This window comes from Tamandua tetradactyla, chromosome 1 (genome assembly GCF_023851605.1).
Source record: "Tamandua tetradactyla isolate mTamTet1 chromosome 1, mTamTet1.pri, whole genome shotgun sequence".
In the NCBI taxonomy this organism is placed as follows: domain Eukaryota; kingdom Metazoa; phylum Chordata; class Mammalia; order Pilosa; family Myrmecophagidae; genus Tamandua; species Tamandua tetradactyla.
This window is the reverse complement of record NC_135327.1, coordinates 134627571-134644537: the sequence shown is the minus strand read 5'-3', so window position 1 is coordinate 134644537 and position 16967 is coordinate 134627571. Positions and strand designations below refer to the sequence as shown.

Sequence of the window (16967 nt, the reverse complement as noted above, 5' to 3'; positions counted from 1 at the left end):
GAAATTGTTAATCACAGTACTTGTTTGCATGAGTCAATATTTAAAATGCCTGTGATGCAGAGAAAAATGAATTCCAACTGATCCAGATAGATTCCATGCTAAGAGGAGAGGATACAGTAGCCCCACAGTCCTATGGGATGGAGGAGCCTGAGGAAGAGTTGAACCAGAACGTGCTACATCTGACTCTGGCCTAAGAAGCCACCTTGATTCCCTAAGTGTGTATCTTGAACTCTCTCATTATTTTTAGTGGGTACAGGATCTGGAACCCTCTAATCTGTCAATTGCCAACTGAACTGATGCCAGGTTGCACAATAAACTGGCAAAAAATATACTTCCTTCCTTTCTTTTCTTCTTCTATCTTTTTTTTTTTTTAGCTACAGAACATTCTAACATAAAAGTTATTGATTTGATATTCATTATAACATAAATTATTCTTATGTATAGTTAAAGATATTCCTTGAGCACACAATAGGGTAATATGCTTTTGCTGAATTCACAACACAAATCAGTTAAAAAAGACAGTTCTGGCATACTCTTACTAACTTTAATGAACAACCCACTGCCTTCTTTTTTGTTTACCGAGAATCAGTTGTCCTGGGTCTCATGGATGGCTTTTAGGTTGGGATTACTTATCTATAGCTGTGAGACTATGGCAGCATTACTGATGGGACTCAACTCACTTTGGCTCCTTTCCATTAAGAGCAACACATTAAAGAGACAAGCACAGATGAAACAGCTTTCCAATAAAACCTTTCTGGATTGTAGCAGTGGAGGGACATTTCCATCTGCTCTTAAGCTAATGACAGAGCACATTTATTGACTCCTGAATGCTTTGTTTGTCCTTTCCTGTTTGCTTTCCTTTACCGTAGCCTCACCCACCCTTCACTAAACATAGTAAACACCATCATCACAGAGGGGGGGGATACCTAGCTCCTTGTGAAAAGAAGTCACAAAAATAATCTTTCATAATAAAATTCTGGTACTCATTTGTATTCTTTATTTTGTGTTTACATATAAAACATAACAATGTACTAAAACTTTACACAGAGGGAGGAAATGTAACTCTTGCTATATATTAACAATTCATTGACAATAATAAAAGAGAAATTGTTTTAAACAATGGAAACTGACAGTTCACAAAAGCAATACTAGGACCAGACAGACACAATGAAACAAAGGAAATAAAGGGACATTAGACAGCAGGTTAATACATATAAATATCAAAATTTGCCTACTCTACAACTCTTTTATGTCTTCTTTATCCATGTGTTTATGCTTTTGTTCTCCTCTCAGTGCTACGTTCTACCCACTTCTCCCTCCTGCCACTCAATCCTCCTCTCTTCTCCAGACTCCTCACAGGATTAAACTATTATTTACAGCAAGTGACGTGGTGATGGCTTCTTTCCTTAAATGGCTTCTCCTCTTCCACATTTTGAGTAGCAAAAGTCTGCAGAGATTTTGCTCTACAGGCTGGTGTGTCTTAGACAACATGCTTGCATTGCTAATAAGGAAATCAAGTGAGCTGACCAAAGGATATTTGACTGAAATATTCAGAAGGAATAGTGGCCATGTACTTATCTTGCCATGATGTCCTTTTTTTCCTCACACTAAATGGCTTAGTTATAAAATCCACAGCCAGAAGTAAGTGCCCTGTTGAGTCTTCATTTTACTGTTAACTTGTTAACCATCAGATGACATACCAACATCTCCCTTTGACTCTTAGATTTGAGTCACCTACGAATCATTTCTTTATTACTTTTTGTTGCTAAAGTTAAAAAAATAAATAATATTATTCATGTATAAAGATTGCTGTACAGAGGCACTGATTGGAGGACTTCCTTCTTTCTTTCCTTCCTTCCTTCCTTCCCTTTCCTTTTTTTCTTCCTTCTTTCCTTACTCTCTTTCTCTCTCTCTTACTTCCTTTCTTTCCTTTCTCTTTCTTTCTCCCTCCTCTTCTCTCCTTTCCTTTTCTTTCCTTCTCTCTTTTTTGCTCACTCCTTCCCTTCCTTTCCCTTTCTTTGCCTTTCTTGCTCTTGCTCTCTCTTTATGCCTTCCTGCCTCCCTCTAACTAGGAAGTATCTGGGTACTAGTTTGTGAGATATCTGGGTACTAGTGCACAAATGCAGTTTATGTCCATGCAAGTTAACTTATGTATACAAATTAAACACCCCAAACCATTGCATCATTAATGTTTCCTAACAAGTGAATAACTGGACAGAATGAGAGAGAGAGGATGGAACAGAGAAGAATGTAACAGAGAAGAATGTAAAACATTGTCTAACATGGGTTTTGTCCTTATTAAATTTTCAAATGGATGTTTGAAGTGTATGAATCTAGAGGAATATAATCAGTATATTCATGTGAGGGTGGCATAATGGGGCTCCCTTTTCTAAATTTCTAAAAATATCTAAAATACTATTCTTAGAGTAGTTTCAAAAGATGTGTAGCTTTGTACTTATTTAAAAGAAGAGTATTAAGTTTCTTAGTAACATATTAAGATATAATGAAATGAAATGAATAGATTCAAATGATTCTTTCTAAGTTAAATACTGAGCTATAGATATTTTATATAAACATATATATATTACATGAGAGTATAAATATCATTGATTTCAAAAAATCATAAACCATTCTCAGTGGAATAGATAATAGGAGCTGGTGATATCTATCCCTTCACTTTTACATATAATACAATTTAGAATGACCTCTGGAATTCTTGCATAGGAATGAAGTTCTAAGTGTCTACCCTTTGCATGAAAATTTTGTTCGTCACAGTTGATAGAGGCAGTGAGTGCAAACAATCATAATTTAAGCACAATTAAAAAAATAGCAATGTTATTTTTTCACTGCCCTTGAGAAGCACATTTTCTCTGTATTTTCCAAGTACATTTGCCATTAGACTCTATGACACTGACTTTTATTTTAATTATGTATTGTACTTTTCCTAGGTAGAGAATTATGGCTAAGTGAGCCTTTCTGGTCTAAGTAGAGGAAATGATTACTCAAAATTTTCAGAGGCTCAAGATCATTCTTTGCTTATTAACAGAGGGTAGAGAATTCCACTAACTTTTCCTCCTAATATCCCACTGCTCTTTATTGAACTGTAAACTGATCAGAGTTGGAAGCTCTTCCCTTGGTGATGAAAATTGACACCCTCCTACCAGTGGTCTGCACCAGCAAGTTTTGTTCTCTTTTTTCAAAGGTCGAAACGTTTAGCTTTCCTCATTAAAGGTACTTGGGTTAAGAACTGAACTCTAGGTTAAAATAAGTTATGCAAAGAAAGCATACAATACTCTTTAATTTTCCAAGTGATTTATAAAACAACAAATGAACAAGGTTTGGATCAATATGGATTGCTAGCCTCAGTATTCCAAAACTGGATACAACTAAAAGAATAAGTCAGTAAAATTAATTAGGTCTCGAGAAAATGATCAGGTGCTCTCATCTAACCACCTAATAGAGGAATTCTTTTCAACACAGAAAACCTAATTCTTTTTCATTCCATATGATTATGCAGATGTCATTTAAAAATAGCTCCATATAACCTAAATAATAACTCCTGGGTTTCTTTAACCAGCAATAAAAATACGTGCTAAAGAATGCTAAAAGGAGTACTGCAATGTTTCAGTTCAGTGTATCAGACGAAGACAATTAGATGGATAGCAATATATGAGAGGCAGACTTAATATTCTATTTAAGTATGTAAGTAAAAAATAATTAATTTTCAGCATTAATGTTAAAATATTAAACTAAAAAAGGGTTTATTTTTCAAATTGTTAATTATATTTCAGGACACATTTTTAATTCCATTCAACAAATGCACTTTGAAAGATAAGAATGAATGAACAACCAAAATGATGTGGCAACAAAGAAATGTACACAACAAACTATAATAAAATGACTGGCACAGGTGACAAATAAGTAAATATAAAAATAATATAGCATACATAAATAAAGTAAAAATTACATGAAATGTTTGGGACTGTAGTGGGAATGTCTAAGAGAAAACTAATTATAATATTGAAAAGGCAATGGCCTACAGTAGCATAGGGAAGGAGTCCCATGACCAGTGGCTAAGAGCACCTATTTAGAGTCAGAACTGGGCTATAACCATAGTTCTGCTGCTTCTAAGCTGTGTGACCTTGGCAATAAAATTCAGTTTCCACATCTGTAAAAGAAATGTTGGGGCTAAGCTGAGCAAGATAATCTAGTGGAATGTGAAGAAAACATCAGGATTTTAATTTATGTATTTTTAAATCCAAAAGAGAATATACATTAAATTTACTAAGATTTAATAAATAAATTGATATCAGTATTCTCTTTCACTTCTTATGTCACTTGATCACATGATCTTTTCATAATTCTGGGAGAAAACCAGGATTTATACTACAAGAAATTACAGTGAGGTCATGACTTCATTTGCTCACTTTTAGTGACTTGCTGCTTATTGTTCAGTTAAGCAGATTTATGGCTTATATCATTACTTTCAACTAAACCAATTTTTGAATAATGGCTAAGTACCATAAAAAATATTGCTGCAAATAAATCATGTCTTCAAGATAATCATAATAACATAAGAAACACATGTACATATTAATAAAAAAGCTGACACTCCTCACGTTATTGAAATCTTTTCATTAGCAACATTACAAGGTAAAATCAATGGTGACCAAACAAAAACAGAACTGTCAAGAAATTCTCAAAAATGTTTTGCTTTATCAAGAAAAGTATTTATCATCTATATTTATGTGTGCCCTAAACACATAACATGGAGATATAGCCAGTGATAACATGACACCACCACAAAGCTCTATTATTTTCAGCAAATGAGTATTCCAGTACTTCTTAAAATTTCACTAAATTGGGTAATAAACACTAAGAGTCTTCTTCTGCCATTTTCTTTTTTAATATTAAAAGAAAAAAGTCACAGATCATTTGGGAAAACACTTGCTCTTTCTGCCATGTTAACATAGCTAAAAGTAGTATGAGGAAAACAATATGGTGACAAACCAAACCACATTCCTTCATTAGCAAATCAGTGGACTGCTGGAAGGGAAAAATATAACAGTGGGACATGTGAGGAAAAGAAGATTAGAACAAATTAAGTACTGGAAGGTTTGGTAGTAGTAGAATCAAAGTGCAGACATTTCTAAAATGCTGAATGTATAGTAGTCACTATTTCTGCTTCAAGAATAAACAATTTAAGGAGTTATTATTTTGGAATCCCTAAAGGAAGTATGTACCAATGAAGAAAGAGCCTCACTAGAGAGTGACTTATTTAATTAAGATAATACATGCTTTAGTGAAAAAACCTGCATATTAAATACTGAACAGTGGCTTCTTTGATTGAAATTACTTTCAAAAAAGATTCTTGGGTAAGATTACAGAAATAGCAGTCCATGTGAAATGTATTTATTGCATTTCTTAAAGGCAAGCAATAATAGGAAAGAGTGCCTCCAGACATTAGTAATGTGGGACAATGTGTACCAATGAGGTCTTTACATGTTAAAGAATATTTTTAATATTTTATATTGATTTGGAGAGTAATTAAAATTATTTTAGTCATGGAGTTTGCTATCTCATTAAAAATAAGACAAAAGATAAAGAATGTGCAGATTTAATCATTTTTAAACAAAACCTGAAGCATCTCAAGTGGTTTAACTTTTTTTTTTGATGATATTGATGGGTAGCAATAATTCACTACCTATTAAGTATTAGGTAGAAAATAAAACTATCTGTCTTTTCAAGAAAATCATTATGTGGAAACAGCTCCTTAAAGATAGATATTCGCATGGCTTTGATAGTTAAAATGACATATGTCACTTTTAAAAGCTGTTATATCTACCCAGTTAAGAAACTTTGAAACAGAATATTCTAATACGTTAAATAACTTCCAGATAAAGAACTTCAGTAGTTTTTTAGACCATTTGTTAAATTTTTTTAAAAAAATTTTTCTGATGATTTAGCAAGAACAAATGATTGGTATCTGGGAAGATCAACATTTATTTACAGAATTTTCACCTTTTCCCCATAATTGGTTTTTAACTCCACAATTGTAAAAACAAATATCAAGATTTGGCAAGTACAATCTTTGATTCACCTCTTTGATTTCTGGTATATCTTTGGGAATTATGTTTTTCTGCTAAGAAAGTCATTAACACTAAATGTCAAAATATCAAATCAGTTAACTCAGAAACAGGATTTCAAATAGCTCCATCAAAAAATTTTATACAAAGATTTAAAAAAAAGAGGCATAATCTCATAACATCTTTCTAAAATACTATTATTTACCATGTTGCAATGTGATCAAAGTATCTATATTTAAATAAGTATAATACAATTTTAATTTTTTGCTTATTTAACCAATTTTCTCTTCTTTGTGAATGTTTTATAACGCAAATGAAATATTTGTTAAATATTAAACACATTTTATTTATAAATAAATAAATAAGTAAACAAACACATTGAGACTTAATAGTGATGGCATGCATGACCAAAATATTTGGAGACTTCTTGTTTAGATTATGTTTATCAAGGAATAGTACAACATTATAAATAGTACAACATATAAATACTTGAATCCTAGAAAATAATTATCTGACAACTATATACTGGAGAGGGAGGAATGAGAAGGCACAGTGACTAGCAATTAGATTACTCAAATCCTTGGTGAAAGGTCATGAAGAATAATGTTCTTAGAAGTAGAAGTTAACGGACAGGAGTGTAATAAATTAGATGTGGAAAGCAAAGGGCAGGTATGAAGAAACCACAGATTACTTAGATAATTAGGGATCAGGAGACTAGAAACTGGATGAATGGTGGTGCCATTATTAGAAATTCAAAGTGAGAGGCAGAAACTGTTTCTATAGAGTAGTGGGTAAGACTCTGGCATACTGAATGTGCTGGTTTGAAAATGTTATGTACCCCAGAAAAGCCACCTTCTCTTCATCCTCATTCAACATTGTTTAGGGTGGAATCATTTGATTAGATTGTTTCCATGGAGATATAATCCACTCAATTGTGGGTGTGAACTTTGATTAGATGGAGCTGTGACTCCACCCATTTAAGGTGTGTCTTGATTAATTTAATGGTGTTCTTTAAGAGGGGAAATAGGGGAAATATTTTGGAGAGAGTGCATAGCCGACAGAGCCAACACAAGACCCCGACATTTGAAAATGCGGGCCCAGTGAATGTCACCATGTGCCTTCCCATGAGATCCTAAGCAAGCCAGAACCTAGAGAGAGCTAAGGGAAGCCAAGAGATGAAAACCAGCCCTGGGGAAGCCAAGTAAGGAACCCCCATAGGAAATAGAGGCTGAAAGCAGTGGAGCATATGAGCAAGGAACCAGCAGATTCCCACCAGGTGACTCCCCAGTTGACAGGGTTGTTCTGGACAGCATCATCCTTTCTTGAGCAAAAGTTACCTCTTGTTGGTGCCTTAATTTGGACATTTTCATGGCCTTAGAACCGTAAACTTGCAACTTAATAAACTCCCCTTTAAAACTTACTCCATTTCTGGTATATTGCATTCTGGCAACTTTAGCAAACCTATACATTGAATCTGTGTTTACAGTGAGACCCTGAAGTGGGTACCCTATAAGGTTCTTGAAATAGCAGGTCTGGCACTCATAAAAAAGGCTGAAGTTGTACCAGTGGGCTCAGGAGTCATTCATGGAGACTGTGCCAAGTGTGAAGAAGACAACTCAAAGAAAAACAAGATAAACAGGTAGATTGAGAAAAGAGAAATCATGGAGATAAAGCAGGCATCAGAAAGAGTGATCAGAAAGACAAGAGAACCAGGAGAGACAGGGTCATGGAAGCCAAAGACAGGTTTATAAAGGGGGAACATGGCAAAAAGAATCAGACTCTGTAGAATGATTAACTAAGAAAAGCAATGGGTGTGGGATGTGTGATAGAGGTGGTGGCTAGATCTGCCCATTAGAAGTGGACAATAGACAGGCATCTGCCTATTTTTTCAAGAATAAAATTCATATAACAAAGGAGATAAGCATTTATTCAGAAAATGGGTGGTGCATCATATACCATGTGTTAAAATTGTAAACAAAAACAACTGAACTTTATGTAGGTGGTGGAGAAGCTTAGTCTATCTATAGGTATGCCTAAAAGTACTTAGGCATTTTGTGCAACAACCTCTTTTGTTGCTCAGATGTGGACTCTTTCTTTCTCTCTCTAAGCCCAATTCTGCAAGTGAATCTATTGCCCTCCCCCTATGTGGGACATGACATCCAGGGTTGAAAGTCTCCCTGGCAGTGTGGCAGATGACTCCCAGAGATGAGCCTAGTCCTGGCACTGTGGTATCAACAATGCCATTCTGACCAAAATGGGGAAAGGAGTGTAACAAATAAATTATCAGTGGCTGAGATTTCAAATGGAGTCGAGAGGCTACTCTGGAGGTCACTTTACACACACTTCATTTAGACATTGCTACCTATCATAATTTGCCAAACTCCAACCAAAACCCATCCTGCCTATTCTAGAAACACCTAGGGCATTATATAAGGTTCTACAAAGATTTCATGCACTAGGGTAACATTCCAGAAACCTACAATCTCCAGATGGGTCCCCAGACCAGATAAATCTTGAAACCCAGGGGGCAGCCTCTCCAGAACATCAACTATCCCATCCCCCTATCCCGTATAACTGACACCCCCTTCCAACGTGAAGAAGGTAGAATGGCCATAGCCCAAATACCCCTAAAGAGTGAGCGAAAGATCAAAGGTGATGGTGGAGTTATACAGAGAAGATAGGGTCTAAAAAAATGAGTATAATTGCTGAATCACTATATCAATATTTCTTTTAGTCTCCACTATCTTAGATCAGTTAGAAGTAAAAAACTAAAATGGGGGCATTGTAACTAAGACCAAACTTTGTTCTACAACTAATTGTTGCAATGTGCTTTGAAATTTATTGCTTTTTTGTATACATGTTATCTTTCACAAAAAAGAAAAAAAAATTGATTGTGACAATAAATGCATAGATATATGATGATATTGTGAACCATGGATGATTATATGGTATATGAATATATAATTTATATCAATAAAAAACAATTTTTAAAAAAAGATCGAAGGAGAGGGTGAATTATAAAAGAGAAGATTGGATTTAATGAAAACAAACAAACAGCTGAACTTGCGACAGAAGATTATAGGTTATCTACAAACTCTATAAATAGGGGGTGCAAAGATAAAATTCTCGCCTGCCATGTGGGAGACCCAGGTTTGATTTCTGGCCACTTCCCAAACAAACGAAAAAGAAACCAACAAAAACAAACAAACAAAAAATTCAACAAATGGTGCTGCAATAACGGGATACTCACATGGAAAAAGAACGAAATGTGGCCCTGCAATACAGCACACACACACACACACACACACAAAGAAAAAAACTCTATAAATAAAAAGTATAGGTTTATACTCTTAATACTAATAATTCATTTAACTACCCTGCATGTCACTGCTGTCATCTGTGAATTATAATAAGATATAAAATCCTTCCAGTTCTAAAAATTTAGTTACTCTAAAATTGAAACAATTGCCTACATAAGTATTGGTTAAGATGGAATACTTTTAAAGTGTCTATTAAAGAAAAGACAATTTTATATATTTTATTATATATGTTATATTTTATAATCAGGGTACTGATTATGGGTGTATTTTAACTAACCCTTCAATAGTAAACTCCTTACGGAACCCACTGTGTTACTATAAGGATGCATACGAAATAAATTACTTTGTAAATTTTTAAAATGATTTCTGGTCTGAATTTAAGCCAAACTTGTTTTCAGTTAAGATTACTTAATCCTTCTATGGTTGACCACACTTTAAAACACTTTCAAGTAGAAAGAAACTTAATGACTCTTGCATAGCTGAGTTGCTAAGTGAATAGAAGCTTATATAAACAGACAGATTAATTAATGTTAAAAGAGGATACTCATTTTATGTCCATAGTGGCAGTAAAGAAATACCTTAAAACTAGAAAACACTGTTTTATCACTCTATATGATTTAGATAAATTATTTGATAAGAATAACAGATGGAAAAATCTATTTTATGTCTATAATTTATATATATTTTATTAATTAAGCTGTCAAAAGACCAAAATTCTTCATTTCAGCAATTATCGTACCTTTCTGAGAATGCCATTAATTGATTGAAGGTCTTCACTTACATAATACTATTAAGTAACCTGTGTACTTGGATGAAACTCTTTATTGATTTACATATGTAAGACGATGCAAAATTAGGATGCAACGTTAGGATACCGTAACTTACCATTTTTTCTTTTCCAGTTTCCATCTGATCAGATTTTGCTATGTGGGATGCCTGTGGTTGTTCTTTTATTTGGGGGGTCATTTCATCATCTTCCTTATGCAAGCTCTTTGTCTTGTCAGATGGTAAAGCATCCATCTTGGTCTGTGGTGGTTTTTCTTCCTGCACCACCTTTGGAGTCACTCCGCCTTCTGGCTTTTCTTTAGGAATTTGTACTTGAGTTTTAAGCGAGTCACGTTTCTGTTCCTCCTCTACGGTTGATGGTACTGCTTCTGGAAGCAGCTTTTTTTCTTCAGGGGCTGGCTTTTTATCTTTAGGAGTTAGTTTATGTTCTTCCAGGGGTGGTTTTTTAAATTCAGGGGCTGCCTTTTTTCCTTCAAAGGGTGGCTTCTTTTCATCTGAGGGTGGCTTTTTTTCTTTGGGGGCTGAGGGTTTGTCTTTCTCTACTACACTCTCTTTCTCTTTGTGATCTGTGGTTACCTTTGCGGGGACTTTTTCAGTTGAAGGTGCTTCTTTCACTTTTTCCAGTATGACTTTATCAGCTTCTGGTTTTACTTCTTGCTCCTTCTTTTTCTCTTTTGTTTGGACTGGCATGGCTGTTTTCTGAGATAGTTGCTCAGTAGGGACAGACACAGGAGATGTTTTTGGTCCTGACTGTGAAAGTGGCGTTTTGCCCACATCTCCAAGCTGTCCCGATATTGCTCTCTGGGTTTGGCAATTTAAACAAAGCCATTCTTGAATCTGTAAATAAAATCAAATAAACAAATTAGATACATCATAATGTATTTGTCTGGTATCTTCACTGAGGTTAAACTTTAGCAATTCCTACTTATTTTTTGTATATGGAAAAGGTGGGCGACTGCTTTCAAAATCAAGGAAACTGGCTTTTAAAAAGCTTGCAAAAAAGACTTGAAATCTAAAAAAATGTGCAGAATGTCTAGAGTTGCAACTCACTTTCTTCACCACTAAAAAAGCAGAGCTGTAGTAATGATGATCCTAGAATAATGTATTAAAGATGAATTCAGTGGAACATCCATTTTTTAGAGGAAAAATCCACATTTGTTCCAAATAAAATTAATTTTAAGCCTGGTACCTTCAAAATTAGTATTTCCATTATAAATTTATACTAACACTAATATATTTCTTAATATTTTTCTTTTTAATAACCAAGTAATCAAAAATTTTTTTAAGATTTAGCCTATATTTTCCTACCTCTTTACTTGGGTCAAATGTAGCTCTATCTACCAGAGTAGAGCTTTTCCAAGTATAAGTAGAATTTTCAAGAATCACTTGTATATAATTCTGTATCAGCTTTAAGATTAAGAAAATAATTTTATTCTTAATAATAAATCACATTTCGACAAGAAATTGAGCAGGATGCACTCACAGGATCAAGTTGTTGTTTTCTAGCTTTTCTCACAGTTTTCTGACTTGATGACTAAAATGTTTCCTTATATTTATATCTGCTCCTCAACTTGTGAGTTGAGAGCCACCTGCATCAACTGAGGTGCTCCTTAAAAATGCAAATTCTCACCAAAACTATTTTAGGACAATTCCAGGGATGGGTAAAGGGGGATCTCCTTTTTTGATAAACTGTCATAAAAAAAGCAAACTGAAGATTGAAAATTATTCTTTCATAAGGACATATGACAAATGATCACATGGAAGACAGGTTATGTTTAGTGATATTGCCGAATTTCCCCCTTTTTGAGGTATGTTGAGTTTTTTCCTTACTTTAACACCTATAATAATGTAAGAAATAAATGTTGTACATGAAACTTTTAATTATTACCATTTAATGACTACCCATTCTTTCAGGTTCAGGGTTGGACGGTCATACAAATAATATTTGCATTCATATGTTGCATTATCTTCTGAAAAGTTCAATTTCAAATTGCTTCTCATACTAGCTACTCTTTCCAGATGCTTAGCTTAAACTATGTAAAGGCAAACTTTACTTATTGTTCTAGAATACTACCAGAAACCTAAGTTTCATTTCTTATTTTAGCTTCCAATTTCTTCAGAGATATTGAAAATGATGCTTAATATCTATGACAGTTTTGCAATCTGTAAGCCATTAGAATTCCTATTTGCCAATTTAAAAAAGTAAATATAAAAGCCAATTAGTTAACTGCTGTGAAATGCTGTAAAAAATTAGTGTGTATTTTATGTTCATTTCCTTTTGGCATATATCCACTGCCAATTCCCTTAATTTCATGTCTAAGCTACTCTGAAACCACAGTTTCATTACACATAAAGGTCATGGGAAAGAAACTAATCTAATTCCTTACATCAAATACTAAAAGCTCCAGTCCTTGCATTGAACAGTCCCTGGAGGAGACACTTCCAAAAACAATGCCTATAAAAAAATCAATCATAATCTGTGCTGTGTTTTTAAAAACCATTACTTGGCTGAACCACATCTTAGGATATTTTAATTCCCTACCTGACTTCTTTTAAAAACAAAAACATATACAAATAGCTTCATCACTGTGCTGTTTTGTCACATGGATTCTAAAAACCAAATGCAGGTGTGCATTAAGCATTAGGCATTCCTGCAAGGCCATGTCCTAATATAAATAAACTAGAGAACTTTTTAATATATCAGAAATACAAGTTTCAGTCCACTGGAAATTCTTCTCAAATAGAAAAGTGTGATTATTTTAACTGGGTGCTTGGGATAAATTATTCTTTCAAAATTATTATGTCTTGCTTATGCCTCAGTCATACAAAGCCTTTGTTAAAAAGATTGTGTTGAGAAAATAAAACATAGTACTTATTTTGAGGTAGTATATTCCTTATTTTTATACCATTCAAAATTTAGGGAAAAGGAAAAGCTATAACCAATTTAATCTACGCTGTCACATAAAATGATATATTTTCCCAATTTGGTATAATGTTTGGTAAGCATTGATGACCTAACACACTACTAAAGTCAGCAATGCAAGAAAAGGCAATAGTGTAAACATAAGAGACAAGGAAACGTATCTTGAGATCCTCATTATGTAGTTCAAATTGCTGTTTTCCTTAAATTCCTATCCATATTCAGTTAAACATAACATTTTAAAATCGTTGCTATTTAATAATTTTTAAAAGTGATTTTGCCATGTTCAGCCCCTTGTTACATGACTGATTTTCAGTGTGGTAAAAGTAAAAAGGCCAAGCCTAATCCTTTCAGCTTTACACTGTGACTAACAGTCCCCAAAATTAATTTCTTTTTTTTTTAGTTTTTCCCAAAATTAATTTTGAAAATGATATTTCTATTATGTCAATTAAAGACAATGACACATATATATCTATGTATCTATTCCATATATATCTATTGAGTACATATACCATTTGGAAAGCATATATGCTTATTCCATCAAGGAACTGGAGAAATTAAAACTAGGGGCAGTAAGAAATTAAAACAAGCAGGAAAAATGGAAAGGATAATGATGGGTAAAAGAGATAGTCAATGAATTAAGGAATTTGGTAATTTATAAGTCACTAAGAATGCTTTTTAAGCAGGCAGTTAAAAATGATAACTTGTGGTCTCATACAAGAGTCTCTTTTCCTTTCTTTAGACCTAGAACCAAAATTAGGTGTCAAAAATGCAGATAGTAGAGGAAAGTATAATGACAATAAGGAATTAAAGGAAACAAAAACTATAGTAATAGCAAAAATTTTATATTTCCTTAAACATATAGATTTAAATTTTGTTAATTAAGAGAGAATAGGAGTATCATTAGGGAAAAAGGCAGCAGCTAGGGCAAAAGAAAAAGTGGAAATAAGAAAGACATTGAGAAAAAATTTCTCAATGAATAAAATAGTGAAAAGTATTTTCAAAAAAGTTCATTTTTGAAAATATGTATCCAATTATAATAACATCATTAAATGTACTATAATTTTTAGAAAAATTTACTACAAGAAAAAACAATTTTGGAAATCCTCCACGATCACATAAGAATACGTAAAAATCTGTGAGTAATTATTCTTTGGCTTTACTACCAAAAAATAATCTCCAGGATTTTTTATGACTGTATTCTGGAATTTAATTAAGAAGTATTATACTTCTGGGTCCAAAAGTGTGATCTGTACTCATAGTTTATACACCATTAATTACTTAAAATGTTTCAAGTCCAATGGTAGTCTGGAAATAAATTAAGCAAGGATTGCTGAAGTTATATGAAAATGCAATGCACAATATATTACTGACATATATGACTTTTAGTGGATGACAAGGATTTAGCCAGTCACAGCATTTCCCCTTTCTATAATAGTTACACTTCTGAAACACATGACTGTTTATATTTTGCCTCCAAGGTTAAATAATAATGAGTAATGGTTTACCTTGGAAAATAGTTCCTTATAGTTAGTGAGACAATCAGGATATGAATATATCTACATAGGTCTTTAAAAACTGAAGGCATTATATTCTTCATATGGTACTTATATTCTTGAGTATCAACATTGAAAAATACAAAATACAGATGTTTATAGGATCTGAAATTTTAAAAACATTTCAGTCATTATTATGGATGCTTTCAAATCTTTTCCATTTGTTTTTCTGTGATTTTGAAATCCATTTTAAGTATACTGTTATACGTATCTACTAATGGCATGAAGCATTGTTTTTCATCTATATTGTGAAATGTATTACTCAGAAAAATCTCCATTCTGTGGCACCCATCACACATTTGCTCAATGCATTGGTATCAGTAACCTGGATATCAGAATTCATTTCCAAGCACGGAAAATTCTGATAACAAATGGTGTATTGATCACAATATACTCTAATAAATTCAATTTCCAGCTAGTACATGTTAATAAAATTAACATCCGTAATTTATTTTAACATCCTATCATCAGAACTTGTTCAAAACAAAATAACCCTCCAAAAATCCATTAGTTCTAAGAGGAGAGTAGGAAATGAGGGCAATAAAAACCTAGAAAAAGGATGCTGCTGTGCTACTCAGCATTTTTCCATCAATAAGCAATTTGCTTTATATAACATTTCAGCTGTAACTATAGCAACAATACCATTAAGGCAAAACTCAGAACTTCTCCTGTGGGTTGCTTGTTTATTTTTCTAAGAATCTTTTCTGAAGCATGATGATAAGACCTGCAGCAGGTTGAAAGTCTGCCTTTGGATTTAAAATGGTAGTGAAATGACAGTCACAAAACACATATGAGCATTCATATTTGTGTCTGAAAAATCTTGCAAAGAGCATTTTAGCATGAATTTTCATTTCAGAGCAGGCTAGACTGATTTGGAAGCTCATATAGTTTCCATAGGTACAAGTTATTCAAGCAGAGACTGGGTGATTCCTACTCAAAATTCTGTAAAGAAATGCCAAGCAATTAATGGATTGGTATTATATATACCATATATATGACCTGCCTACTTTGAAGCTTTTGAAACAAAAATGGACAGTTATCCAGGTTTTTTGTTTGCTTGCTTATCGTTAAGAAAGTTATATATTTTAAGCAGAGAAATAATTACATTAATAATCTCCTTAGAAATCTACACTTTTCTTATTGACAGGTCTGAAAATTGAGGAGCGATGTTACCTACAACTTGTCACTTGTATCAATGCCACCTACAAGCTCAGCATTATGTTTCAACACCCTGATAATCAGATTTCTTACTTACAAAATTTCTAAATATTATTTCCTCCTGTCTTCTGTAAAGAGAAAAGGATTGGATTCATCGCTGATGTGCTCTTTTTTTCAGGTTGTCCAGACTACACAGTCAAGATATTAGAACTTTGTGATTATCAGTGAGACTGCACTTTACAAGGGTACTCAGTGATGTATTTGTGACATTTGTATGCTTATTCCAACTCTCCTAACAATGAATGAAATGCATGTGTCAGATCCTTTCCTTTTTATACTCTTTTTGACCAGAATGTTTCATATCCTTGCTATTTTTTACTCATTTTACCATCTTTGAAATAAAAATAAATTACGTCTGAAACACATAATTGAATGATTGGGGTTTGTCTTCATTTGCTTCATATGTAGATATAAGAGTTATATAAAATGGATTCAAACATAGAATTCATATAAAAAACAATGAAAAAATCAAATAGACAATTTAAATATTAATTTCTGGTGGAATCCAAAATGTGAAGGGGTAGGAATCTATTCTGAATCTTGACAAAATATTGGGCACTATTTGAAGCTTGTGCTAGAGTCATTCCCTTGTGCCCAAACAAAGGTTCTTTGCTCTACTCATTTGAAACATGTCATATAAGTTTCTGTATAATATAAGGTATGTTAACCGACATCAACCAAAATCATGTAAATTATAATCAGGCATAAAAGCTATATTTGGAAGAAAATTTTAAACCCTTGGTTGATGATGTGTTTGTTTTTTTTCTTCATTTATCTTTGACTTTTTCTGGTCACTTTGCTTTCTCTATTTTATACATTTTCTTAAGCTAAGAAAGTAATCGCTGGGTGTTTGAAGCTTAAATACCATTATATAAAGAAAATATGAATAAACACATATATTAGTTAAAACATCTGTGAAGTTTTATATTTTATATTAACACATTTTTGAAGAATTTGTTGAAGAAAATCATGGGCTTATCTCTTCTTACAAATTATAAACAAATAAATAAATATGATTTACACATATTTGTATATGTATTCCTACATATTCCTACAAATCTATATTTTGTATGGATAAGAA

The 16967-nt window shown here is 33.1% G+C and overlaps 1 protein-coding gene across 1 annotated transcript in view; it reads right to left on the bottom strand.

The window, feature by feature from the left end:
* PCLO (piccolo presynaptic cytomatrix protein) overlaps window positions 1-16967 on the bottom strand; it is a 440945-nt gene that overhangs the window by 210728 nt on the left and 213250 nt on the right. The window contains exon 4 of the mRNA XM_077151839.1: window positions 10292-11029. Within this exon, the coding sequence (XP_077007954.1) occupies window positions 10292-11029 (738 nt within the window). The remainder of the gene's footprint in view (window positions 1-10291; window positions 11030-16967) is intronic.